Below are 26,518 nucleotides of genomic sequence, written 5' to 3' on the forward strand. Positions count from 1 at the left end.
GGGCTGTCACCGAGGGCCATAAACCAGACTTTAATGGTGCTTAGCATTTGACAGAAAAAACTGGTTGAGGTGTCGAAAGCATAATGGTAAGCAATTTACCAGTTTACCGTAGAAGTGCCACATCCGTGGAATTTGAATCCAAAAAAGGGCGAATTTGTGTAGCATGAGTCTGGAACCGAGAAATTGGTTAATGGTAAGCAACATTCCATTTGGTTCGTACCAACCGGAATGAAAGGACTACCTCAAAACGTACTCCTCAATTTTCGGTTGGAATTTCCGAAAAGTGACCTTACCATTTACCTTCCATCCGGTATTTCCGAAATTTTCTGTCAAATGGTAAGCACCCTAAATTGGCTACTTTGACCCCAATACTTGGCTGTTTTGAGAGGAAACAAAACTTTCCACATTTTCAATGTCCCGTTCACTAATTTCACTTACCCTGCAACTTGCAATCTTAGTGACAGCCTTGTGCATCTAACTTTTACATCATCAGTTTATGAAAATGATTTGTTATTTGGATTTTGTTGTTAAATTTGACTGTAAACACAATTCTGGGAGTGAAAGGGCTAAATCAAGAAACCATCAATGTTATACATGTATCAGGCTTTCAGTCTTTTTATTTCTTATCTAAAATTGTTTAAGCTTTTAATTTGAATTATGCTAAATTATACTAAATATTTTCATTTTGGAAGAGACCATTTTGACCCACCTTTACATTAATTTGTGTGTTAGAGTTGCTGTTTTTTATCAAAATTTAACTTCATCAGTTTTCTTGTACACCCTGTACCTTACATGTAAATGCTAATAATTATTTTAAACTATAAATCATCTTAATTTGGTATAATACTAAGTTAAGATGAATTTTTTGGATATTTTGAGAAGACTGTTTTGACCCATTTGAAAAGTTTATGTACACTGTATCTTCTTATTTAAACCTTAGGTGTTGGAAAAATTTTTGTTTTTTTAATTTTTAATGTAATGACAAAGATGCTAACACAGAAATAAATCATGTTATATTTAGAAAATTCAGTTTTAGAGTATCAGTGTGTTTTGTTTTTTAAAACCTTGTAAGATCACTCTTTACGGGACTAAACTTAAAGAATGCGATTCGTATTTGCAGCTTTTGCAGTTACAACAATATAGCATACCTGGCGATTTTCATGGGATTTGAAATGTAAAAATAAAGATAGGCAATTTGAGAATTGGTTATGGTAATGCAAAATTGGAAACGGAAAGGGGCCCTATTTTTTAAACTACTACTCCTTTGCGTGTCCGCTTAACGCGTAAAAGGATTGTCTAAATAAGATCTTTACACCAACTTTACGCTTCAATTACGCTGGTTTAAGTCTCTACTTTCAAGCGTATTTACACCAACCTTACGTTAGCTTAAATCTCTTCTTTACGGCGTATTTACACCAACTTTACACGGGGCTTAAACAGTCTCTTTACGATACCTTAAGGTGACTCGACCCAGTTTTTTGGGGGGGTACCATCCTACTTTGAAGCTCTCTGGTATCCCCATCTTTACTTTTATCGTAAGTCTAACACATAGAATGGATAACATATAGATCAATCTACAATAAAACATAAAATTTTTGGCGATCGGAGTAAATGTCACGTGGTTATAATGCCACGCCCCTTTGAGGTCTGAGTCGAAAATCTGCTGTTGCCGGCATTTTTTCGTGAAAATCTCTCGGCTACACATAGTGCGCATTAGTGCCTTGCGCTGAACAGAGTTTCACCAAAATCGCAAAGACCCAATTCGAGAAATTCAGCGGTTTCCAAATTTAGGCCATTATTTATGCGAAAATGATAAGCAAACTTTACACGGATTATATCTAATAAACTATGAGATTCATCTCTTTATTTTGGGCATCCTTATAACAGATGGGTCCTTGCAAGTCAGCAAAACAATTTAGGGCCTTGTAAATGCGCGCGATTTCGAGCAAAGCAAACATATAGAAATTATAGTTTTCGCTATTTGTTGACGTTTGTCAGCGTTTAAGAGTCAATCTCACGAAAAAAGCATTTTCTTAAAAATTCGTAGTTTTTTTTCCTTTAAATTTTTTCAGTGCCACAATAATATTGATTAACTAACTACCCGGACTCTGAATTTCATGGTCATTGAAAAACTGTGACATTATCTTCTATAAGCCCAAACTTGAGTAAACATTGAAGATTTTTAGCGTTTTGGCTGAGTTTGTGCTTTGGGAGTTGTCTATTGTTTCTAGTCTGTCATGATACAGCATTCTTGTTCAGCACGCGTGCAATGACCGCGCTTGGCTGACTTCCGAATATGATAATTTTGGTACAGTGAGCCAGGCAATCGCGTGATACATAGAGGTTTAACTCACAATTTTAATCAATTCTCGTGCTTCTTGTGCCTTTGCAAAAAAATCAAGAAGTGCTACACACTAAATCTACTTACTATTAAAAAAAATATCATTTTTTCATAGGTTTAATGCAAGCCAATAATTAAACCAACTCGTGACGGGAATCCCTTCTATTTTCTTATACTAAATTATCATATCTCGGTGAGCATCCGGAAGTCAGCCAAGCGCGGTCATTGCACGCGTGCTGAACAAGAATGCTGTATCATGACAGACTAGAAACAATAGACAACTCCCAAAGCACAAACTCAGCCAAAACGCTAAAAATCTTCAATGTTTACTCATGTTTGGGCTTATAGAAGGTAATGTCACAGTTTTTCAATGACCATGAAATTCAGAGTCCGGGTAGTTAGTTAATCAATTGTGGCACTGAAAAAATTTAAAGGAAAAAAAAACTACGAATTTTTAAGAAAATGCTTTTTTCGTGAGATTGACTCTTAAACGCTGACAAACGTCAACAAATAGCGAAAACTATAATTTCTATATGTTTGCTTTGCTCGAAATCGCGCGCATTTACAAGGCCCTAAATTGTTTTGCTGACTTGCAAGGACCCATCTGTTATAAGGATGCCCAAAATAAAGAGATGAATCTCATAGTTTATTAGATATAATCCGTGTAAAGTTCGCTTATCATTTTCGCATAAATTATGACCTAAATTTGGAAACCGCTGAATTTCTCGAATTGGGTCTTTGCGATTTTGGTGAAACTCTGTTCAGCGCAAGGCACTAATGCGCACTATGTGTAGCCGAGAGATTTTCACGAAAAAATGCCGGCAACAGCAGATTTTCGACTCAGACCTCGAAGGGGCGTGGCATTATAACCACGTGACATTTACTCCGATCGCCAAAAATTTTATGTTTTATTGTAGATTGATCTATATGTTATCCATTCTATGTGTTAGACTTACGATAAAAGTAAAGGTGGGGATACCAGAGAGCTTCAAAGTAGGATGGTACCCCCTAAAAAAAACTGGGTCGAGTCACCTTAACGCATACGCGTAAAGGTAAGGTAAAGTTCTGCTTTACGTGGCTGAAATGTGTCGTAAAGTTACGTAAATGAGAGCTTTACGCCACCATTACGCTAACTGAAATTTGCCTTTTCGTGCTGTGGCTGCCTGAACCATTCGTGAGTAGCCTGGGAATACAACCGCCTCTTACTGTTCCCTTCCGCTGGGACTCTTCGCGAGCGGCGGTGCGCTATTAGAAACGACTGTATTCGCAGGCTAGCTCGACGAGTGCAACACAGAGAAAAACGCAAAAACTGACAAGTAGATTTTACCATAATATATCGAATGAAAATCTCATTGTGCTATCCACACAGTATGCTACACAACTGCGCTTCCTTTAAGATACTTTCAAGATTTACGGAATTTTGGGGTTACCTATTCCCACAGAAATACACCGAAAAGGAACTCATGGAGAAAATAGAGACTTTAAGATACACCGTTTCCGTGTACCCGTACCCGTTGCCGTAAATACGGGTAGATCGCCTCTTACCCGGGAGAAACGGATAGGCTACCGGGTAGAATGGTTACGCCATTATCACATCTGGGAAATAATGGTTGCCTTTTTAAAACTACGAGGTAAACATGTTCGCTCACCCGTACCCGTAGGCTGAAACGGTGTATCTTAAGGTCACTAATGTTTACGAAAGAACGGAAGTGTAAAAGAGACTATAGAGGCTAACAATATTGTCCTCGGCAGCGTTCTAGTCAAATGGGACAATTATCTATCATTGTATTTCAAAAAAATGTGACCGTGTAGTTACTGTGGGCCTAATGAAGGCACTCCGAAGTTAATACTTGAAGCAAAGTTCTAAACTAAACAGCAAGACTTTATAGCTAAGTATTTTTTGGTGTCTTCTTTGGCCGGTGATAATTGGCGAATTACACAAGCGTTAACCCAGGAAAACCGAGTATTAAATTAGTATAGGTAATAGCATGATTTGTAGTGATATTTGGCATAAATACCACGCGTAATATTTCGAAATTGTTATACGTAATTTCACGAGCCGTAAGGCGAGTGAAATTTGAGACAATTTTGAAATATCACGAGTGGTATTTATGCCAAATACCACGTACAAATCATGCTATTATTTGTTTATACTACCACCCACAAAAGGTTTGTAATTTTCACATGTAGGTATTTCAAATTAACCGAAATACCACTGCTCTAAGCCAATCAAATTGCAGAAATTTCTCATGTAGTAGTATAATAAAATTAATTTACTAGCTCCTTTTCCGAAACGCAAACTGAAGTCGATGGGTAAAGGAGACGGGCGGCTGGTTCCATAAAATTCTGTTCCATTTGCCGCTGTTTCTAAATTAAATTTTCGAAAGTTTGAATGGAAAGCGTCCATTGTATTAGTGTGGACGGTCAAAAAGGCATCAAAATAAAAACGATGACCAGAAATATCGCAGGCGTGTGCGTTTGTAGCATTGCGCCGAGTAGAGTTCAACTTAATTACGTCTCGACGAGCAATAGACCTCTTTAGCTTGTATGTTCTGTTTTCCCAATACAGGTCATGTGATAATTATATAATACTCTAGAGAATTCTTCTTTCAAATTTCATCTTATTCACGTACATATATCTATGCATAATTTATGAAAAGACAAAGGGTCAAATTCCCCTGGGACGTCTATTGGGAAAACAAAATATACAAGCTAAAGAGGTCTATTCCAACGTTTACAAACGTTTTGTTGCATGTGGCAGTGAAAAACGCATCAAATCGGTTGGTTGGACGCTTATTGATCTATGCGTTTTCGATGACAACGAAAACGCATCTTTTTGCATAAGAGTAAACAGGGCTTAAGAATTTCAGTTTCAATTCCTATCTTGCTCTTTATAACAAATTAGCAAACTTTATTCAAAAATACTCATGGGGGTCCTGTTTTATTTTTGCGGGGTTGCCTTTGGGCACGTAAATACAGTGACCCCCTCCCCGTCAACCGCACCCATTTGTCGTTCACCAGGAGGAGCGTTTTAAACAGATTATTATCTCTAGACCTCTAAAAGGCAGGAGCTTCAATTACTGCTACATACTATAGTATTTAAAAATCTTTTCATTTCACTCTAGGTACATTAAACGTTGTAAAAATCTTAAAGATAGAAAGAGAGGACCTGATATGCAAGAAGCTTAAGGCACGGTAGAAGAGGTATAAAAAATGAAAAAGTAAACGAACCTGCACTGAAAGTCTCAGATGAAAAATCAAGAACAGATTCCCTTCAGCCAAGAGCCATAATGGGACCATTATGGCTCTTGGTTCATCAAAAGGTGTAAAGGACGCGGGCGATTGAGAATATATATAGATTAGAATGGGTGTGATCGCGAGATGCATCTCCTTTATATCGCCACACATGTGACTTTTAGGCAATTACATGGACATGGACTGCAGGGAATATACCAGGATTTTTGAAAACCGGGTTAGCAAAAAAATCAACTCATTCTACTACTTGGCAATTTAAAACAATAAAACTTCATTCAAAGGCTGATTAAAAGCGTTTATCTGACTCCGAGTAGTAAGTTAATAGTTTATACTAGAAGCATTTCAACAAGTTCAAATTTAAAATGACGCAAATTTTAGAACATTTATTCAGTAATCTGACTCCGTGAAGTTTCAAACTGGTGTCATCTCAGTCTAGAAATCATTTAAGTTGAGTGAAATGCAGCCAAAAGGTGCCTGGTTAAGGCTTACATAACAACTTAAATAGTTAGCAAAACACTACTTTTTTCGCGATCCGTTAAACGACAGGGTTTCGCATGGCATAGACAACAAACTGAATAAAACATACTAAACAAATTATCACCTTCGTATGTGCAAAAACCGGTTTTTGGTTCAAAGCCACTAGAGCCCGCTGAAACTAAACCTTGATCCAGTTTTCCTGAGTCGAGAGTTGTAAGGTACAATCAGCTAACCTAAACACCAAAGAAACGTTTCTATGGCTGGCACAGAATACTTTGGCAAAACAGCTCAACCACGCGACCACATGCCTGTGTCAACATCATGTGGAAATCACTGATAAGACTATCCACAACCACGCATAATCTTCTGAATATGAGGTGAAAATCAAAGCTTCTGCTGAATACCTCTTCACCGGGGTAACTACCTTTTGCGCTTTACATGGATGAACGCTAAAATCTAACTCTCGATATAGCTTTGTAATCATTCACATGCGACTTAACACCAGGGACTTTATACAAGCGAAATGGGTTCGCAAGTCGGATGACATCTACGTTACAATCTCATTCGCCCCTGAACCGCCCGTAACCGCCCGTGCGGATCCACGTCCTTTCTACCCTTTGTGACGTCATCAGTTTTAACGGTCAAGGACAACTTTGTCCGCTAACTTGTGCAGAGTGAAGAGATCTTTCAAACCATACCAGAATGAGCACAATTCAGTCCAGGACACCGGAGAAAGAGGCAAAAAACCATGTAACATTGACCTGAAAATCTCCATGAAAATCTTGTTCCATTGCCCACCTACCTTTCCTTTCACCTAATCCTAAGATCCTAAAAGCTTTCCTAAAAACTATTCCCACCAAAATGAAGCCTACTAAATGCCCAGCAAGAGAAAAAAAATGAGGCAAACTGATATTTCGCATCTGGATAGGAAGGCCGCGAAGTGTACGACCTGTAAAGCGGTTTGTGGTAAGTTTTAGCTCTTTATAGCACGACAGTGTCCAGAAAACCACTCGACTAGCTTCAAAACGCGTTTTTCGGCAAAATCTCCAGGAGCGAATGGGTTAAGCAAAGTACCAAACTTTTTTTAAAAAATCCACTTTTCAGGATAAAACAACCAAATCTGTCTATTTCATGTCAAATCAGGTGAAAAAGTTGGTAAAAGGCCATTTTTAGGTTTTTTGATTAACCAATCACAAAGCTCGCTACCCTCGCTACCTACGCCGATGCATCTAGCCAATCAGAACACACCTTACGAGAGCTGCTACACAACTGGCGTTGCAACACTCCGGGGCCCAGACTGAATGGGGCCATTAGACAAACAAAACTTGCATTTGGTAGGTTATGCCCTCCTATCTAGCTGTTCTCTTAATAGGCAACATTTTGCCAGGTGATTCAAGTTATGGCCAGCTATGATGAGTTTTTCTAGGATCGGAGCGTAAATATCACCCACATCATAGTTTTTTTTTTAGGAAAAAGGAAGGAATCCAGAAACTTTTCCTTGTTTGAGTTGTTTTTAATCTGTGTACCACTGAGTACCAGGGGTCGTGTAGCCATCAATCAAAACGTTGCTATAAAAAGTTGATGAGAGCATGTGGGAGATTGTCGGAGCAAGCAACTTGATCGGCAACACCACCTTGGAACAGGTTAGGAAGAGAATGGCCATGGAGGATGTTCCTGACGTTAGCGTAAGGGTTTTTTTCTATCTTCAAAGTTGATTTATTGTTGTCGAAGTTTGTGATTTCTTCGCGCCAACGACGTTTTGTCGTGAAGTTTGTGCGTGTGTGTGTGAGTCTCTTTGACTGGACACAACCTACATGTACGAGGTGTTGTGAATCAGGTGTGTGTGAATTGAAATCCGCCCGTAGGCTTGTTCAATTCTTTCTTGTCGATACCTTTGAAAAGTATTTTGAAAACAACAACAATTTCATTGGATGGTGTTTGTGAGGGGCCGTTTTGGTGTAGTGGGAGTCCGTGTCACTTCAGGCTTGGATCATGTAACCTTTATTATTATATAGACACGAGTGTTTTACTGGAAAATATACCACTCGCAAAATTCATAAAAACTACATCCGGGACCCGAGTGGTTTATTTTCCATAATCTCACACGTGAGTTTATCGATGACGTAATTTCGGTAATTTCCCTCCAAAGTTTGTAGGCGTCTTGCGTCCTTTGAATTTTAATTACACATTTTTCAAAGCTTTGCTTATATTTTGTCATTGTAGAGCTTTATTCAGCTCAGTGTTATTTCTCAAGATTATTGTAAACAGTGTCTTATATTGCTGTGCTGTAAATTTGAGCCGTCGCAATTACTTTTTGGCGAATAAAAATCTATTATTTTATCGATGTCTTTTTGTCTATATAATAAAAAGGACATTACACGGCGGCTTGAAGATATGAATTTTATTTTCTCGTGGCAAAAACAATATTTTACGAACTAGCGCAGCGAGTGAGTAAAATATTGTTTTTGCCACGAGAAAATAAAATTCATATCATCGCGCCACCGTGTAGTATCCTCTATATATTATAAGCTCAAGTTTGATGAGTTGTAGGTTTATTTTACTTGACCTAGGTTATCATTTTAAACAGTTGTTAATATCCTAATTTCTTTACTACTAAAATCGATGGCCACTTGTTTGTTATCCCTTAGTTATCAGTAAGCTGTGTATTAGTTGTTGTGCGTTCTTGGTGGGTGGAGCTAGGAGGCCAGAAGATGAAGATCAGTTAAAGGTACTGCAGATTTAATAGCATGAGGAGCTTTTACAACAGATGATAGACCATGCTGATAACTCGGAGCTGGTGTACTGAGATTAGGTGCTGCTGGGTCCTGGTGGCAACAGGTGGAAAGAAGTGGTGGACGATCGCCTACAGGGGGGGGGAATGATCATGAGATCCAGATGGGCCTGATGATGATGCTGAAGATGATAATAAACATGTTCTCTCTGTAAGGGTTGTATATCCCCAGGGTGTGTCTATCAACTGTAACTGTTCTCTGTCTCTGACTATGTGCTTCTCTCTGCCTCTTCCTTCATTCTTTCTTTGTAACTTTCTATTTCACTCTGTCACTCAATGCCTTTTCACTCTAACACATTCATTTCCTTTCCTTATATGACAACTTTTAATTAACGAAAGAAACTCTCAACCAATCAGAATGCACCTCACGAGAGCTGCTTCATGACAAGATCTTGCGAGAAGTCTCGCGAGTTAGTTCCTTGATTTTAAGAGCTAAACCGTGATTGGCTAAAAAGGTTTTACGTCACAGAAATCGTTTTGCCGCTCGGGTTCGCAGACGCTATTTTTCGGAGGGAGAGAAGCGACGACCGGAAATGCGTCTGCTGTTCGCGGACTATCTTTGACAGGAAGTGACATAAATACTTTGTTCGCAAGCAAATCAGCCTAGATTCGGCTCGGTCAATCCTTGACCCGACCATGAGCTGTGACGTCAGACAACAGGGCAGAAGAGAATGGCCTAGGGACTAGGCTGCAAGCAAATAATTCATATGATCAGCAGAAAGATCACCTAAATTATTGTATTCATACGACTGACGTTTATTTATTTTTTTTGCAGTTCAAGAGATACAACAGTACATGACAAGCACAAGTATCAAGAGTTTGCGTTGCTTTCAAGATAAATCTGATTATGTATTGAACATATTCTGTCGCGAGATTTAAGAACACAGCATTTTTATTTCTCATTTTCAATTCCCATCGGTGCTCTGTGGCAAAATTTAAATTTATCCTGAATACTCACGGGGGTCCTATTATATTTTTGTTGCGGCTCATAACCAACTATAGTCATCTTTGTGGGGTCTCTTAACCAACTACACTGACCCTCCCCGCCCTCCGCGTCCACTTGTCATGACTTGTCATTCGCCGAGAGCGTTTTGCTGTTTCCTGTTTTCAATAGATTCGTTCCAGACCCCAGAAGAGGGGGCGAGAAAAAAAAAAGCCAAGAAAATCGCGTGGGGTGATTTTCACGCGCGCTCGCGTTTCGCTCGCTCTACTATCCCTGAGGAAAAATGGGGGACTACCTGTAGTCTACCAAAAGGAAGGACCTTCAATATGCACCTGCTCGTTCCTATAATATATAGTATTCAGCAAAAATATTTAAGCAATTCAGTCAATTCAATCAAGTAATCCATATTTTATTGAAGCGCCTCTTTTATAGTGTGGTTAATTACATTAACGTACACGTCAGTTACTCAGAATGCATGAAACTAGTGTTTTTCATTGCATTTTTCTATCAGTAACGTTAGTTGATTTTAACTTTAAGTAATGTCAAATGTCTGTGTTAGAGACAAACGCTTCACTTGACACAAGTACAAGGTGCCAGAAATATCTCAGAAATCTTTTGGACGTATCTTCATCTCGGACTTCTTGAAGGAATAGTGGCTGTTTTTCCAGTAATACCAGGTCACTCCTTTAGGATCGTCCTTACCATTGAGGTACAGACCATTCAGATTGGACCGGTGACAACTGTTGTACCACCAGGCGCCTTTATAACTCAAGGCACAGCTGCCGCTGTTCTTGTCATTATCACGATCCTTGGTGGAAAATGACATACCACGATGATAACCAAGGGAATCACCAGCGGTACCTGTCAAAAGAAAGAAAAGCGAAATATAGGTGTTCGATTATTTTTTCGTAGAGTTTTTGCATCCTGTAAATTTTACTTTCTGCAACAATACTGAATTTCCACGCTAATTTACCAAGATGGGACGAAACACGAACAATTAGAGATTAAAACTGACTAATAAGGAAAATTACACTGAGTCATGTCTTCAGCTAAATCACAAAACTGGTGTACCCTAATTGGTAAAGATTGCGTTGCGGCTGAAAATCCAGTAAAATGCTGCACCACTTTCCTTGTCTGCATGATATATATGTATCATTGGAGAGGTTAATTTAGATATCACAAATTCAAAATAGCATAATTTCTGAACTCTATGTGAGCCGACTTTGGATGCGAGTCCATATCAAGGGTAGTGTTCCTTTAATTTGAATTGTAAGTCTTTGAGGCTTCCCAGATATCAGTTTTTCCTGTCAACAGAGCTTCAACAATGAAGTCTACAGAAACTACTGCGCTCCTATGATGGATTCTCTCTCAATAGAGTTAATAGCTCAGTTATACCGCAATCCAAGTGAAGTCAATCGGTGGCAGACGGTTGTAATGAACGCCATTTTATTTTGGTATTGGATATGAAACAGCAAAAAATAAAAAGATAAAGAAAGAAAAGAAAGAAACAAAAAATTAACATTCTAAAGACGTTTTTGATATGATCTCGGTATTATGACATCGAAAAAAGGTTAAATGCTGTTGTATATAAAAATAACTTTCCAGTTGCAATCAATTGCCATTACGTATCTACAATACCTTATATTTTTTTTTCTTTCTAATTTTGTTTTTCGCGTTTTGCAGCATTTTTTTTTTCACCGACTGATGCGTGATTTAGTCGATGGAAGTTAACTAACCTGAATAACTTCCCAAATTCAGTTGATCATTTCGCTCTCTCGCTTGTGACAGAAAAGGAGCTGTACTCGGCAAATGCAGTTTTTCCATGAATGTCTTCCAGGTCGATACGCAGTTTATAACCACCGCTTATTATTTTCTGTTTTTTAAATGCATCTGTTCCAGACCCCCATAGGTTGGAGCCCCAATTAAGATTGACACTCCTTACTGTAATAATTTGAAAATTGTTCCATTTCACTGAGATTAACATTTGCCTTTAGCAAAAATGTCACGACGTTTTTCGCTGTCCTTAAGAAAAAGAAAACATCCTCATTTAATGATACACATAATTCAACTCCTGTAGGGACATTGACACTAAATCCTTGGGATTAACTATATTATTGCCCACTAACGTAATCAATTTGAAACAAACTGCTCCCTAAGTGTCACTCCATATAAGAGAAATCAAATCAGACAGAACATGTAATGTACTACATGTCACAACATCTCCTAATTGTCACTCCGTATGTCTTGTCATTGGCTCATTCCCTGAGGGCATTCTAGGGGGGATGGGAGGAGGGCATCGTCGGGTCCCCCTAATGTCGTTGCCCTTAGCGGTAAAAGGAGAACACTGTCGTTTACTATTTCCCTTTTTAAATAGATTCGTTCCAGACCCCAGAAGGTAGGAGTTTCAATGAACATTACTTCTCGTTACTGCAATATTTAAAAATCTTTCCACTTTACCCTACTTTAAACGTGTTGTAGTCAGAACAAAGATCAGGTAAATATATTCATTCATTTGACGTTATTTTTTTGTCAGTTCAAGAAATACAAGTGCATGACAAGCACAAGTATTAAGAGTTTGCTTTCAAAATAAATTTTACTATGAATTGAACAAACTCTGTCACGAGATTTAAGAAAACAGTATTTTCAATTCCCAGTTACAATTCCCATCGTGCTCTATGGCAAAAATAAAATTTATCCGAAAATACTTATTGGAGTCCTGTTATATGAGGGTGTGAATGGGGTTAACCGACTAGCGACAGAGGGCGAAAAATATTACTGACTACCGACAAAATGAGTAAAAAATTACCGACTACTTGCAGGAAAAATATTAACCGACTACCGACATGGGCTGATATTATCAATATTTGTTTCCAGAAAAAAGAGCATTTTGTATTTAATCTAACCGTTAGCTCGAGGAAATAAGTAACCTCTTTAAATTTATGACTCATCATATGGCCTAAGGGAAAGAATTTCCTTTTTTTGCTGTTGGTACAGGTACATTGCTACAGCCAATATCAAAATCAAAAAGTCACACCTTAAAGATGCTACCGACTTTATAAATTTTATTGAAAAGTCAAAGGTGAAAAAACCGAACGTTTTTTGCTTAGATTAATCCTCAAAGAAAATTCTTTCCCGTTTAATGTAAAGAACTATCAGTACAAACCCACGTTACCGCGATGAACGCAAAGACAGCAGTTTCCTTAGCTTTCCAACATTTTCATGGCACATGCATATTGAAACACAAAGTTTAAGCAAAACCGTCTTTAAACCAACTGTTTGAAGACGCTACATAAATGACATTTTTCGCTATAGGACATAAGTAAACCAGACATCGTAGCTTTCTTCGCGGAACAAGTAAACTTACATGCCCTCCTATGAAATTCACGGCCGAAAGATCTGAAAATGAGACATTCTTTTTAGAAACGGTTGTATACCAAGGTACAACATTCAGCGAAAAAATGAGAAAAAGCTATCCTTGACGTAAAGACGCATTTGAAACGGAAACCTTACAGTTTATACATTTTCACCTCTTATCACCCACCAATTGTTAAAGCGCCTGTTTGACAAACGAGAAGCCTTGAGAATCCTACGAACAAACTCCTCTGAGGAAGTGTTTCAGATTTCAAAAGCGCTTGATGGACAGAGGCTAGCCACACAATTTTGAAAGAAAAATTGCTATTAGAAGTAAAACTCACAGAAAGGAAGGCAGCGCTCCTGAAAAAAAAAACAACCAGGAAGAAAAAGACTGAAATATTGCCTTTCGTGACACAATACCAGCCCTTAGTGTCTATAAAAAAGAAGCTTTAATGAAAAAGTGGAATCTCATACAAAACCAGCCACTACCTTGCCAAAATTTTAAAGAACCACCTAAAGTGCTATTTCTTTGAGAAAGGAAAATTATGGCAAAGGACATGCTTGTTAGAACCAAAACATGGGAGGGGTAGATGTGCAGCCTGTCATCCCTTGCAGTTTTTCAATGAAAATAATTTAAGTATCCAAAAGGCTAGAGTCCAGTAAGTAATTAATTAATTACTTTTTACTGTGCCCTATAGTCCACAGGGAAACCAAGTTCGCATTTACAATAAAAGCTTGGGTGATTTTATCAGTACTAATTATTCATTTAATGGCAAACAATGATGAAATAAACGTTCATGTTGCATAAAAAACAAGAGTTAATGAACGGTTTAGGGGCAATCAAATGATGCATTCTTGCAAGTTTTACTCTTTCCTTAGGGATCAAAGTCTTGAAAAGTGGGTGAAATACATAAAAAATATAAATAATTAACAAGCGTTTTTACTTATTAACTGAGATTTTCCGACAACCGGCGAAAATCGAAAAGTTTAACCGACTACCGACAAAGATCGAAAATTTTAACCGACTACCGACAAAATTACTGAATTTTAACCGACAACTGACAAGTGGACCCCCCCATTCAGACCCTCTTATATTTTTGTGGGGTCTCTCAATAACCAACTACATTGACCCTCTATCCCCGCCCGCCGCGTCCACTTGTCGTTCCCCGAGAGCGTTTTACTGTTTCCCGTTTTTGATAGATTTGTTCCAGGCCCCTAAAGGAAGGTGCTTCAATGTACATCTGCTCGTTGCTATAATATAGTATTCAGCTAAAAGGTCATAAAAACAAAAAATAAGCAATTCAAATAAACAAATTCAGTAAAGTAATCCATGTTTTATTTACAGCGCCTCTTTTACACTGTGGTTAACTACATCGAAGTACAGTTACTCAGAAAGCATGAAACTAGTGTTTTTCCATTGCAGTTTTCTAACAGTAAGGTGACTTGATTTTAATGTCAAATGTCTATTGTTAAAATGTTGAGACCTCCAGAGACGTAAGCTTCACTTGGCACAAAGGGTCAGAGATGTCTCAAAAATGTTTTGGACGTATCTTCATCTCAGACCTCTTGACTGAGTAATGAGTGTTTTTCCAAAGGCGCCAGTCCATTCCTTTAGGGTCGTTTTTACCATTGAGGTACAGACCATTCAGATTGGAGTAGTGACAACTGTTGTACCACCAGCCGCCTTTATAACCCAAAGCACAGTTTCCACCGCTGTTCTTGTCATTATCACGATCTTTGGTGGTAAATGACATGCCACGATGATAGGCAAGCGAGTCACCAGCGGTTCCTGCAAAAAGAAAGAACAGCGAAATATAGGTGTTATATTTTTGGGGTATTTTGGGTATCTTCCGTAAAGTTTGGGCATCCTTTAAATTTGCCTGTCTGCAACAATAATTTCCACGCTAATTTACCTAGATCAGACGAAACACTTCTGAACAATTAGAAATTAAAATTGACTAATAAGGAACCTTACAGAGTCATTTCTTAAGCTAAATCACAAAACTGGTGTCTCTAGTAGAGATTGCGTTGCTGTTGAAAATCCAGTAAGACACTAAAACATTGTCCTTTTAATAGCTCACTCCAATTTTCTCTGCAGTATGCACTATGCATAAATGTTTTTAAAGGACTTTGATGACTAATTCAAAATACCCTAATTTGGCAACTTTATGTGAGCCGACTTTTAATGCGAGTTCCTCTCATTTAATTTGTATTGTAAGGAAAAGGAGCTTTTTAGACCTCGAAGCTTTCGAGATATCAGTTTTTCCTGTCTACAGAACTTCAGCGATGACGTCTGCAGAAACTACTGAGATCCTATGATGGATTCTCTCTCAGCAGCGTTCATAGGACCAAGAGTTATACCGCAATCCAAGTAAAATCGATCGGTTGCAGACAGTTGTAATGAACGCCATTAAATTTTGGTATTGAATATGAAACAGCAAAAAAAAAATGAAGATAAAGAAAGAAAAAAAAAATTAATATTAAAATTAAAGACGTTTTTTACATGATCTCAGTATTATTGCAAAGAAGGTTAATTGCTGTTGTATATAAAAATCAATCGATATATTTCACTGAAATATATCGATTGATCTTTAGATACAACAGTTGCGATCAATTGCAATAAAGTATAATAATCTACAAATGGCTTATAATATTTTTCATTTGTAACTCTTATTTTTATTGTTTTGCAGAATTTTTTTGCCGACTGATTCTTGTTTTAGTCGATGGAAGTTAACTAACCTGAATAACTTCCCAAACTCAGTTGATATTTCGCTCTCTCGCTTGTGACAGAGAAGGAGCTGTACTCGGCAAATGCAGTTTTTCCATGAATGTCTTCCAAGTCGATACGCAGTTTATAACCACCGCTTACAGTCAGCCGATGAATCTTGTCCAAACCTAGCCAGAACTCACCGTTCAGATTGCCAAAACCGCGTTTGTAATCATCCCAAGCACGGAAGAAATCAACGGAGCCATCTCGCCTCTTCTGAAACACCGTCCAACCTCCACCGGCTGTTTTCTGATCACAGAACACTTCAAATTCGCTCAAACCATCAGGATTGAGTTTGTACACTCCACTGATCTTGTCACCGGACTTGTAGACTTCAGCGCAGTTCTTGTAAACTGAAAACAAAATGACCATCTGATTGAATTATTATTTTTTTGTTTTGTTTTCGTTTTTTTTTTCATAGGCGTTATTCTTCAAGGTAGACATAAATAATTTGTTGAGAAAATAGTCTTATGAAGAACTTATAAAATAAGAGATAAAATAAGAATACTTGTACTATTTCAGCGACATTTTGCAAGGGGTTTTGATGGTATTTTAGAGAGAAATGATGACAATAAGGATCCACTTTGCTCATTTCTAGTACATATTAAGTTGTTGTTACAAACCTTTTCCGTTGTCAGACCCATTAGTTTTATTTTCTCTCAATGCCCTGATTTCTTGCCGTATTTCCTCTAGTTGTTGCTCGATTTTTTTGCAGTTTGGTCCGGCATAGAAGCTGTTGTAGTTATTATTCACGTTGCAGTGAGCTTCCTTCGTCGGTTTAACTGTAGAGTTGGCAAGTGTTGCGATAAAGTAAGCAAAAAGGATAGCTCCAACAAAATATCTCATCTTACTCTTATGAGCAGTTTCAAATGGTGTTGAAAAATTTAGAGAAGAAATGAAACAAAGCCTTCCGCAGAGCCTTGGTATAGGTTCTAATTTTAAGACGAGATTTTTCTCGTCTGTGTATTTTTAGTAGGTGCTGTGTCATCTATTATTACCAATAAAATTACTTAACATTTGCATAGAACATCGTGTGGCCGAACAATAAATATTTATTCATGCATCATAATGTATACTTGCATACCTTTGCGTTAGCGATGTTTTGTGAAACAGATCTCTGAAGAGTAAAATCTTAGGTTTAGGTTTTACATTGAAGAATCTAACCCGGTAAAATATTTCTGTCAGTTTATGGGCCGGGATGCTGAATCATCGGCACTTGTCGGCGCCGCGTTCGTCCAAGGTCCTCTTTTCATCTTTGCTTGAACATACTTTAATATTAGTTTACCAACTGTTGGAATACCTCATGTTTACGTTTTAAAATCTTGCTTCGTCTGGTCTCGCTAAACTACTGCTAAAGGATAAAGTAAAGTTTGCAGTCACTGCCAGAATACCCCCTGCTGGGAAGGGTGAAGTGGATAATAGAGGATGAATGCACTCTTCAGTCAGCCTCAAACATTCCTGTGTAGCCTGTTAATACAACCGCCTCTTAATGCTCCCTTCCGCTGGGACTCTTCGCGAGCGGCGGTGAGCTATTAGAAACGACTGTATTCGAAGGGTAGCTCGAGTGGAACGCGGAGAAAAGCGCAAAACCCTGAGTAGCTTTGACCACAATACAAGTATATCGAATGAAAATCTCATTGTACCGCCTTGATCCACACAGTATGCTACACACCTGCGCTTCCTTTAGGATTCACGGAACATTAGGATGACCTTTTCCCACAGAAATACGCCGAAAACGAACTCGTGGAGAAAATGTTTAAAAGAACGAAGTCTAAAAAAGACTATCAACTTTGCAAACGCGATTCTCTCCCACACGTTCTAGTCAAATGAGACAAATTATCTATCATTGTATTTAAAAAAATAAATGCGACTGTGTAGTTACTGTAGGTCTAATGAAAGCACTCCGAAGAATATGCTTGAATTAACTTCTAAACTAAACAGCATGACTTTATAGCTAAACGTTTTTTGGGGGTTCTGTGGTTGGTGATAATCGGCGAATTACACATTGAAGCTTCATCCCAGGAAAACCGAGTATTAAAATACAATATTGATTTACTAGCTCCTTTTCCAAAACGCAAAAGTCGATGGGTAAAGGAGACGGGCAGCTGGATTCATGAAAAAATAACAAAGGAGAATTCTAAGGACAAAGGAAGTTATAGTACGAGTGATTATACAGAGGTCAAATACAAGCTGGTATCCTTTATTCTTATTTGTGTTCAGTAAATAATTCTATTGTTTAGTTTGATGGTTTTTCATTTCAGGAAATACAAGAACGTGACAAGCGCAACGGTATCAAGAGTTTCCTTTCAGATTAAATTTGATTATGAAATGAACAAATTCCACCACGCAAGATAAGAACACAGCATTTAATGTCTTTGCACACCAATATGACGCTGAGGGGTTTCATTAAAAACGGATCGATTTTAACACGCTTTGGAACTGAGTAGATCAAAACAAAAAAACGGATACATATCATTTTAGTGTGGACGGTCGAAAACGGTAAAAAATGAAACAAGATCCATCAGTCCGGATAGTTTGTAGTATAGTGTAGTAAAGCTGTGTAAAGCTGTGTAAGGTACCTGAAGTTACATTATGTGTCTGTATGTTTGTGTATTATAATATTCGGTACATTATAATTCCCCATACATGACATTCCTACCGTCCATCAAAACGAAAACGATGACCAGAAGTATCGCAGGTGCGGGTGTTTGTAGCATCTCGACAAGTAGGGTTCAACTTACGTCTCAACAACCATTCTAACGTTTTCGGTTTTCGAACGTTTTGGTGCATGTGGCAGTCAAAAACGCAGCAAATCGGTCCCGGTCTGGTCCCGGTGTTTGGGCAATTTCAATTGAGCATTAAGAGTTATGATAAGCTTTTAATTAAGTTATAAAAAGAACCACCGACATCAATTTGCAGCAGCTTATTCAAGAGTCCATCATGCCAGACCGAGTCAAAGCTTTTTTGAAATCTACAAAACAAGCATCATGTTTTCGTTGTGATTATGAACGTACTTATCTATCAAGGTTCGAAGAGTGAAGACGTGGTCTGCTGTGCGGTTATTCGGTAAAAAGCCAATTTGAGATTTGTGGAGCAGATTCAAAGAAACGATATACTCGAGAAGTGGTTGGTTTAAGATAGAACAAATAGTTTTCCCAGGCTGCTGGAGACACAGAAACACCGCTATTTTTTGCCGGATCGCTTCGTCCGCCCGATTTAGAGATGGGAGTAATAAGACCACCACACCAAGTCTGTGGCATCGTCCCTTGGTTAAGAATTGAATTAAATAATTTTTCACATACAGGGATCAGTGTATTCTCTAGCTTTTATCATTTCATTTATCCGAAAATGGTGATTTATTATTCTTTAACTTTTCCGCAGCTTTACGTATTTCTCTTTCAGTTATCATAAAATCTAAAGGACGAGAATGTTCACCATGGCATAAATTTTGTCGTTGCTCATTGCAAATGTTTTGCTGCGCTGGGTTAAGAGGTTCATTTGAATGAAGATTGTGGAAATATTGTAGACAATTTTCTTCCCAGATTGATTGAGCCCCGGGGATTGAACATCCTTTCCTTTTCTAGTGTCGTTCATCGATTTGAGGCATTGTCAGAAAGTTTTCGCGTCTTAATTGTCTGCAGTTTTTTCTGGCTCAGAAATCTTGGCATTGTGATAATCCTTTTTTGTAGAATTAAGTAATTTCTTGTATTGGGCCAGAGTACCATGGTATTGCTCACGTATGGTAGTATTCAAAGGGTCTTGATGTTTCTTGTTTGCTAGTTTACGTAATTCATGCCTTTATTAGAAGATTAGAAGAGGTGTGATCGCCAGATGCATCCCCTTCTATCGAAGTTATGAATCAATATTTGAAAATCATATACGAGAACTTTTCGGGCTTTCTTTTCGAAACTGCAAAAGTTGAGTCTATAACTACGATGATCTTCTTTCATTATAATTCCCCTAATATCGCTACACATGTGACTTTTAGGGTACATGTGTATTACCATACATGAATTACATTAAATATATATTATTAAGAAGATAAACAATCTTTGACAGGAAGTGACATAAATACTTTGTTCGCAAGCAAATCCGCCTAGTTTCGGCTCGGTCAATCTTGGACCCCACCGTAAGCTGTAACGTCAGACAACGGGGCAAAAGAGAACGGCCTAGGGACTAGGCTGCAAACAAATAATTCATATCGGTGCTCTGTGGCAAAATGAAAATTTATCCTGAATACTCACGGGGTCCTGTTATATTTTTGTAGCGGCTCATAACCAACTGTAGTCATTTTTGTTGGGTCTCTTAACCAACAACACTGACCCTCCCCGCCCTCCGCGTCCACTTGTCGTTCGCCGAGAGCGTTTTACTGTTTCTTGTTTTCAATAGATTCGTTCCAGACCCCAGAAGGAAGGACCTTCAATATACATCTGCTCGTTGCTATAATATATAGTATTCAGCAAAAATATTTAAGCAATTCAGTCAATTCAATCAAGTAATCGATATTTTATTGAAGCGCTCTTTTATAGCGGAGCTCTCGCGCGCGAAGCGCGCCAGCCAACCATGGGTAAGAAGATGAAGTAATCTACCCATCCGAGAAAATTTGCTAATCTCATGACCATACACCGAGAGACCGTACGTTCGCACTACAGGCATACCAATGTAAAATAACTTAAACAATAGGTATGGCAACCCAAATGCAACTCGAGGATATTTTGGCGGGAAATCGCATAGCCACCGGCGTCTTGTAAAGCAGAGACGACAAAAGAGTCAATAAAGACGAAAACGGAAAGCGGAAATTGATTCTGTATCCGTGTTGTCTAAAGTATTAAGCTTAGATAAATTGTTATGTCCACAGATTTGGAATATAGAGCAAGAGAAAGACAGAGAAAAAGGAAAGTGGACGGCAGGCCAGCGAAGCTCAACGAGAAAAAGGGCGACAGGGATTTAGACCGAGAGATATAAAACAAAGGAGACATATTTTTGTTGGAAGAACAACATGAAAATTTTGTAGCGGCGGTGAAAAAATGAGAAATGCTAGCGGCCACCAACGCAAGGTGAAAATGAGCGGCAGTGAAAAAAAGTGAACGGGAACACGTACGACATTTCCTCCATAAAACGTGTAACTAGGAAGTTTCTGGAAGTTTCACGTCGTAGTTGTGCAAAAAAACGGCAAAGAAATGTACAAAAAAAGTGTGCTGAAAGTGCAAAGTTGCTTTTGCTAATTAGACCTATTGTTGTTTTTCACCGTTTTCCGGCGTAGCATGCCTTCGCCGCTTAGCATTACACGATTTTATATTTTGTTTGAATAAACTATAAATATTTTCGAGAGCTTCGCTTTTAGCCTAGGCTAAATCTATATATTAGCAAACTATTCGCGACGGTCCGTTTCAGGCTCGCTGAATAAGAGACGGAGAAATGGAACCGCGCTTGAGTGAGTTGGAAGTGGAAAGGACAGGGAAGGGAGGGAGGGAAAAGAGAAGTGCGGCCGCGTAAGGTGCGATACGTGAAAGGGGGAGACAAACAATTCACGGTTGCCAGCAGCCAAAGGATTCTTACGCGAACTGGGTAGAAATAAGATGCGGAGCTCTTATTTATACTCGCGTTGCAAGGGACTGGCACGAATAGCATACTATTCGCGACAGTCCCTTTCATGCTCGCTGAATAAGAGACGGAGAAATGGAAACGCCCCAGGAAGTTCAACGTTAGATACGTCCTAAAGAACCCAGACACTGCCAAAACTCAAAACCGGGTCCTAAAACGCAAAGAATAGAAAAACCCAGTTCTCCAACACTGAAGGTGAAGGGGTGGAACAAAAGTACTCATCTCAGGGTAAAGTGAAAAAACTACACTGCTGATACTTGCTGAGAGCTGGGCAAGGAGGTCTTTCAGGGAATACCAAAAGGACTGCGTGATAAAGCACGAATATTCTGCCAACTCTTGAGCGGCAACAAGGCAATAAACTGGGGATAAAGGTCCAAAGGAAACAGAAAACCTAAGGCGCAGAGAAGACGCGAGAAAAACCCACCCAAGGGATGGCAGCCTGAGCGTCAGTAATCCGACTAGGGCATTAGACACCCTTTCAGGGCTACCATGGAAGCGCAGGAAGAAAAAACATATAAAATGACGGCAGAAAAGGCGAGGAACGAATAGCACACATAAACTAAAAGAATAGAAAAACAATTAGGAACACAAGGGAGCAAAAACAAAGGGACAAGGGAGTAAACCCGCAGAACTGGAGGCCGTGTGGCGAAACTTGACGCGTACCAAATTACAGAAAAATGCAAAGGAAAACATTGTCATTCAAGATCTACAGGGGCCGAGGAAATAACATCACTGTAAACAGTGTAAAATAAAACACGCCCAACAGATTGACCAAATGAGGCACAAATGCAACAAAAGTGATGAACTAACTTTAAGGGAATCGAAGGAAGATTAAATTAGTGAGGGAAACGCAGAACACAAACCTAAAACTGAATTCTGACAAAGCAAAAATAAAGCGTGTAAATTCGATGGGAGCCGGGGAAAAAAGCGTGCAACAAACTTTATGGGAGCCGAGGGAAAAGCACTGCACAAACCCAGTGTTTGTGAAAAGGCAAAACACGCAAAACATAAATTACTAACAACGAAAAGCGTGCAACAAACTACGGGAGCCGAAGGGAAAGCACTAAAACTTTACGAGGGGCCGAGGGAAGAACAATGCACAAACTGCAGATACCGAGGCAAAGTACGAATAACACCGCTACTAGATAATACAAAAGGAAAACATTAACGTGTAAAAACCTTACGGGAGCCAAGGGAAGGGCAGTAAACAAACTGCGGTATAGAGCGAGCGAAACACAGGCGAGGGAAAGTCAGTCATCGGCACTGTACTGGCGATTGGCCTGTTTGAAGCAGAACTGGAGCTTGTGTAGCATTGGCCGGGGCGGGACCGGTTCGTCAGCCATCTTAATAAAACAAGAATCGGTTAACAGGACGAATGGATTCTTACGAGAACTGGGCAGAAATGAGATGCGGAGCTCTTATTTATACGCGCGTTGCAAGGGACGGGCGCGAAAAGTGTGGTTAATTACAAACGTACACGTCAGTTACTCAGAGTGCATGAAAGTAGTGTTTTTCATTGCATTTTTCTATCAGTAACGTTAGTTGATTTTAACTTTAAGTAATGTCAAATGTCTGTGTTGGAGACAAACGCTTCACCTGACACAAGTACAACTAAGTGCCAGAAATATCTCAAAAATCTTTTGGACGTATCTTCATCTCGGACTTCTTGAAGAAATAGTGGCTGTTTTTCCAGTAATACCAGGTCACTCCTTTAGGATCGACCTTACCATTGAGGTACAGACCATTCAGATTGGACTTGCGACAATGGTTGTACCACCAGGCGCCTGTATAACTCAAGGCACATTTACCACCATGTCATTTGTCATTATCACGATCCTTGATGGAAAATAACATACCACGATGAGGACCAAGGGAATCACTAGCGGTACTTATAAAAAGAAAAAAAAAAGCGAAATATAGGTGTTCGGTTATTTTTCCATAGAGGTTTTGCATCCTGTAAATTTGACTTTCTGCAACAATACTGAATTTCCACGCTAATTTACCCAAATCGGAAGAAACACTTCTGAACAATTAGAAATTAAAACTGACTAATAAGGAAAAATTACACTGAGTCATGTCTTCAGCTAAATCACAAAACTGGTGTCCCATAAGTAGTTGAGATTGCGTTGCGGCTGAAAATCCAGTAAAATGCTGCATCACTTTCCTTAACTCACTCCAATTTTGTCTGCAGCATACATATGTATCATTGGAGGGGTTAATTTAGATGTCACAAATTCAAAATACCATTATTTTTCTGAACTCTATGTGAGCCGACTTTTGAGGCGAGTCCATGTCAAGGGTATTGTTCCCTTAATTTGAATTGTAAGGAAAAGGACTGTTGTTTCGTCTTTGAGGTTTTCGAGATATCAGTTTTTCCTGTCAACAGAGCTTCAGCAACGAAGTCTACAGAAACTACTGAGTTCCTATGATGGACTATCTCAACAGAGTTAATAGCTCAGTTATACCGCAATCCAAGTGAAATCAATCGGTGGCAGACAGTTGTTAATGAACGCCATTATATTTTGGTATTGGATATGAAGAAAGAAAGAAAAGAAAGAAACAAAAAATTAATATTCTGAAGAAGTTTTTGATATGATCTCAGTATTATGACATTGCAAAGAAGGTTAAATGCTGCTGTATATAAAAATAACTTTCCAGTTGCGATCAATTGCCATTACGTATCTACAATACCTTATATTTTTTTCTTTCTAATTTTGTTTTTCCTGTTTTGCAGCATTTTTTTTTTCGCCGACGGATTCCTGATTTAGTCGATAGAAGTTAACATTACTAACCTGAATAACTTCCCAAATTCATGCAGCTGATATTTCGCTCTCTCGCTTGTGACAGAAAAGGAGCTGTACTCGGCAAATGCAGTTTTTCCATGAATGTCTTCCAGGTCGATACGCAGTTTATAACCACCGCTTACAGTCAGACGATGTATCTTGTCCAAACCGAGCCAGAACTCACCGTTCAGATTGCCAAAACCCTCGTTTTTTCCAAGCGTGGAAGAAATCAACAGAGCCATCTCGCCTCTTCTGAAACACTGCCCAACCTCCACCGGCTGTTTTCTGATCACAGAACACTTCAAATTTACCCAAACCATCAGGATTGATTTTATACACTCCACTGATCTTGTCACCAGACTGGCAGACTTCAGCGCAGTTCTTGTAAGCTGAAAACAAAATGACGAACCGATAATTGCTATTGTTTGGTTTTTATAGGCCATATATTCTTCGAGAATACCTTCAGTAATTTTTTGACAAAAATGATGATGTCTTATGAGGAACTCAATAAACTAAGAATTATAGTTTTTCCGTGACATTTTGTGAGGGGTTTTGACGGTATTTTTCGTAAGGTATTGATGACAATGAGGAACAACTTTGTTTATTTGTAGCACAAATTAAGTTGCTGTTACAAACCTTTTCCGTTGCCAGACCCAGTAGTTTTATTTTCTTTTAATGCCCTGATTTCTTGTCGTATTTCCTCCAGTTGTTGCTCGATTTTCTTACAGTTTGGTCCGGCGTAGAAGCTGTTGTAGTTATTATTCACATTACAATGAGTTTCCTTCGTCGGTTTTACGGTAGAGTTGGCAAGTGCCGAGATGAGACAAGTGAGCAGGATAGTTCCAAAGAAATATTTCATCTTAACTCCTTATATTAGTATGAGTAGTTTGGGATTTGAAAGAACTGTCCTACACTTGTGTACACTCTTTTTTATATATAAGAATATAATTTATAAGAATATCGAGGCTGAAATTTGCGAAATTTTAAGAATATTTTAAGAATAAAGCCGAGGCAAGGATTTTGAAAAGGATAGATATAATTTTGTGTGTTGAAGCATCTGTAAATACAATACAATTTTATGTTTTTAACTTAACCGTCTAAAATTATTCTTTTTTCTGAACGGCGAAAAACCAAAACGGCCAAGTGTCGTTTGACGTGACATCTTGACCGCGCTGACTGCAACGAAAAGCGATGGAGCACGTGCACCAAACACTTGTAATTGATACCCCAATAAATTCTAAAACGGAAATGTCATAAGCTATAATTTAAGAATAATACAAGAATATTTTCAGCCTAAAATCGGCAGAGAAATAAGAATAATCAGCCTGGGCTGGAAAAACAACATTCTTATAAAAAAAAAAAAAGAGTGTACAATGGACAAAGAGTTGGAGAAGAAATGATACTAAAACTTCCGCAGATGCTTCGTATTGCTTCTGATTTTTCAAAACAAGATTTTTCTCGTCTGTGTATCTTTAGTGAGGGGTTTCGTCATCTATTATTGCGATTACCGATAAAGCATTAAATTATTCAACATTTACACAGAGCATCGTGTGGCCGAACAATAAATATCTTGTTTATATCTCTTTGTTTTCGTTTTTATTGTCAAGGAATTAATGGCGTACTACCTTAAAATTGTAGTTTTAAGCTTCGTGTGGAAGTGAAAAATAGTGATAACATATTTTTGTCAGTTTATGATAGCAGACCTTAAACGGACCGCCATCTTGGCAACAACGCCGTAAACAACTGAGTGAAAAAAATGTTTGTCACTTTTTGGCGTGACTTATTATCGCGCGATAATTTGAATTTATCGCGATAATTTGGATTTATCGCGCGATATTTTTTATTTATCGCGCGATAATTTGGATTTATCGCGCGATATTTTTGATTTATCGCGCGATAATTCTCAATTTATCGCGCGATAATTTAGATTTATCGCGCGATAATTTGGATTTATCGCGCGATAATTTGGATTTATCGCGCGATAATTCTCAATTTATCGCGCGATAAACTGTGTTTTTATCGTGCGATATAAAAATGTAAGTAGCGTGTCCTCTATGGGCCACCGTAGTTTATGGAGGGGTTGTAGTAGCAATTTCAGTAATCATAGCGCTACACAGTCCAGTATTGTTAAACCACTGTCAGTATGAAGCTATCTTTATTTTTAAAGCGTCGCAGTCACTGCCAGAATACTGGGAAGGAGTAG

At 38.5% G+C, this 26,518-nt stretch overlaps 1 protein-coding gene and 1 pseudogene across 2 annotated transcripts; both read right to left on the minus strand.

Annotated features, from left to right (window-relative positions):
- Positions 1–10,411: 10,411 nt before the first annotated feature.
- LOC140942869 (ryncolin-1-like) lies at positions 10,412–16,830 on the minus strand. Of its 2 annotated transcripts, none has more exons than XM_073391883.1 (3): positions 16,552–16,830; positions 15,901–16,281; positions 10,412–10,668 (listed from the first exon to the last, which is right to left on the minus strand). In XM_073391883.1, the coding sequence occupies exons 1-3, from the start codon at positions 16,772–16,774 to the stop codon at positions 10,412–10,414; spliced, it is 861 nt and encodes a 286-aa protein (XP_073247984.1). In that variant the 5' UTR covers positions 16,775–16,830. The 2 variants fall into 2 exon arrangements, with proteins under 2 accessions (XP_073247984.1, XP_073247983.1); XM_073391882.1 differs by lacking the exon at positions 10,412–10,668 and adding an exon at positions 14,476–14,950 and having other exon boundaries at positions 16,552–16,829.
- Positions 16,831–23,161: 6,331 nt separating this feature from the next.
- Positions 23,162–25,232, minus strand: LOC140942667 (ryncolin-1-like; annotated as a pseudogene).
- Between the last annotated feature and the right edge of the window lie 1,286 nt (positions 25,233–26,518).

Source organism: Porites lutea, chromosome 7 (assembly GCF_958299795.1).
Source record: "Porites lutea chromosome 7, jaPorLute2.1, whole genome shotgun sequence".
In the NCBI taxonomy this organism is placed as follows: Eukaryota; Metazoa; Cnidaria; class Anthozoa; order Scleractinia; family Poritidae; genus Porites; species Porites lutea.

Coding starts and splice junctions, on each gene's coding strand:
- LOC140942869 (XM_073391882.1), bottom strand. CDS start 16,774: ATGAGATATTTTGTTGGAGCTATCCTTTTTGCTTACTTTATCGCAACA. Junction 16,282..16,551: donor TGGGTCTGACAACGGAAAAG/GTTTGTAACAAC, acceptor TTTTGTTTTCAG/TTTACAAGAACTGCGCTGAA. Junction 14,951..15,900: donor GAGTTTGGGAAGTTATTCAG/GTTAGTTAACTT, acceptor TTCTTTTTGCAG/GAACCGCTGGTGACTCGCTT.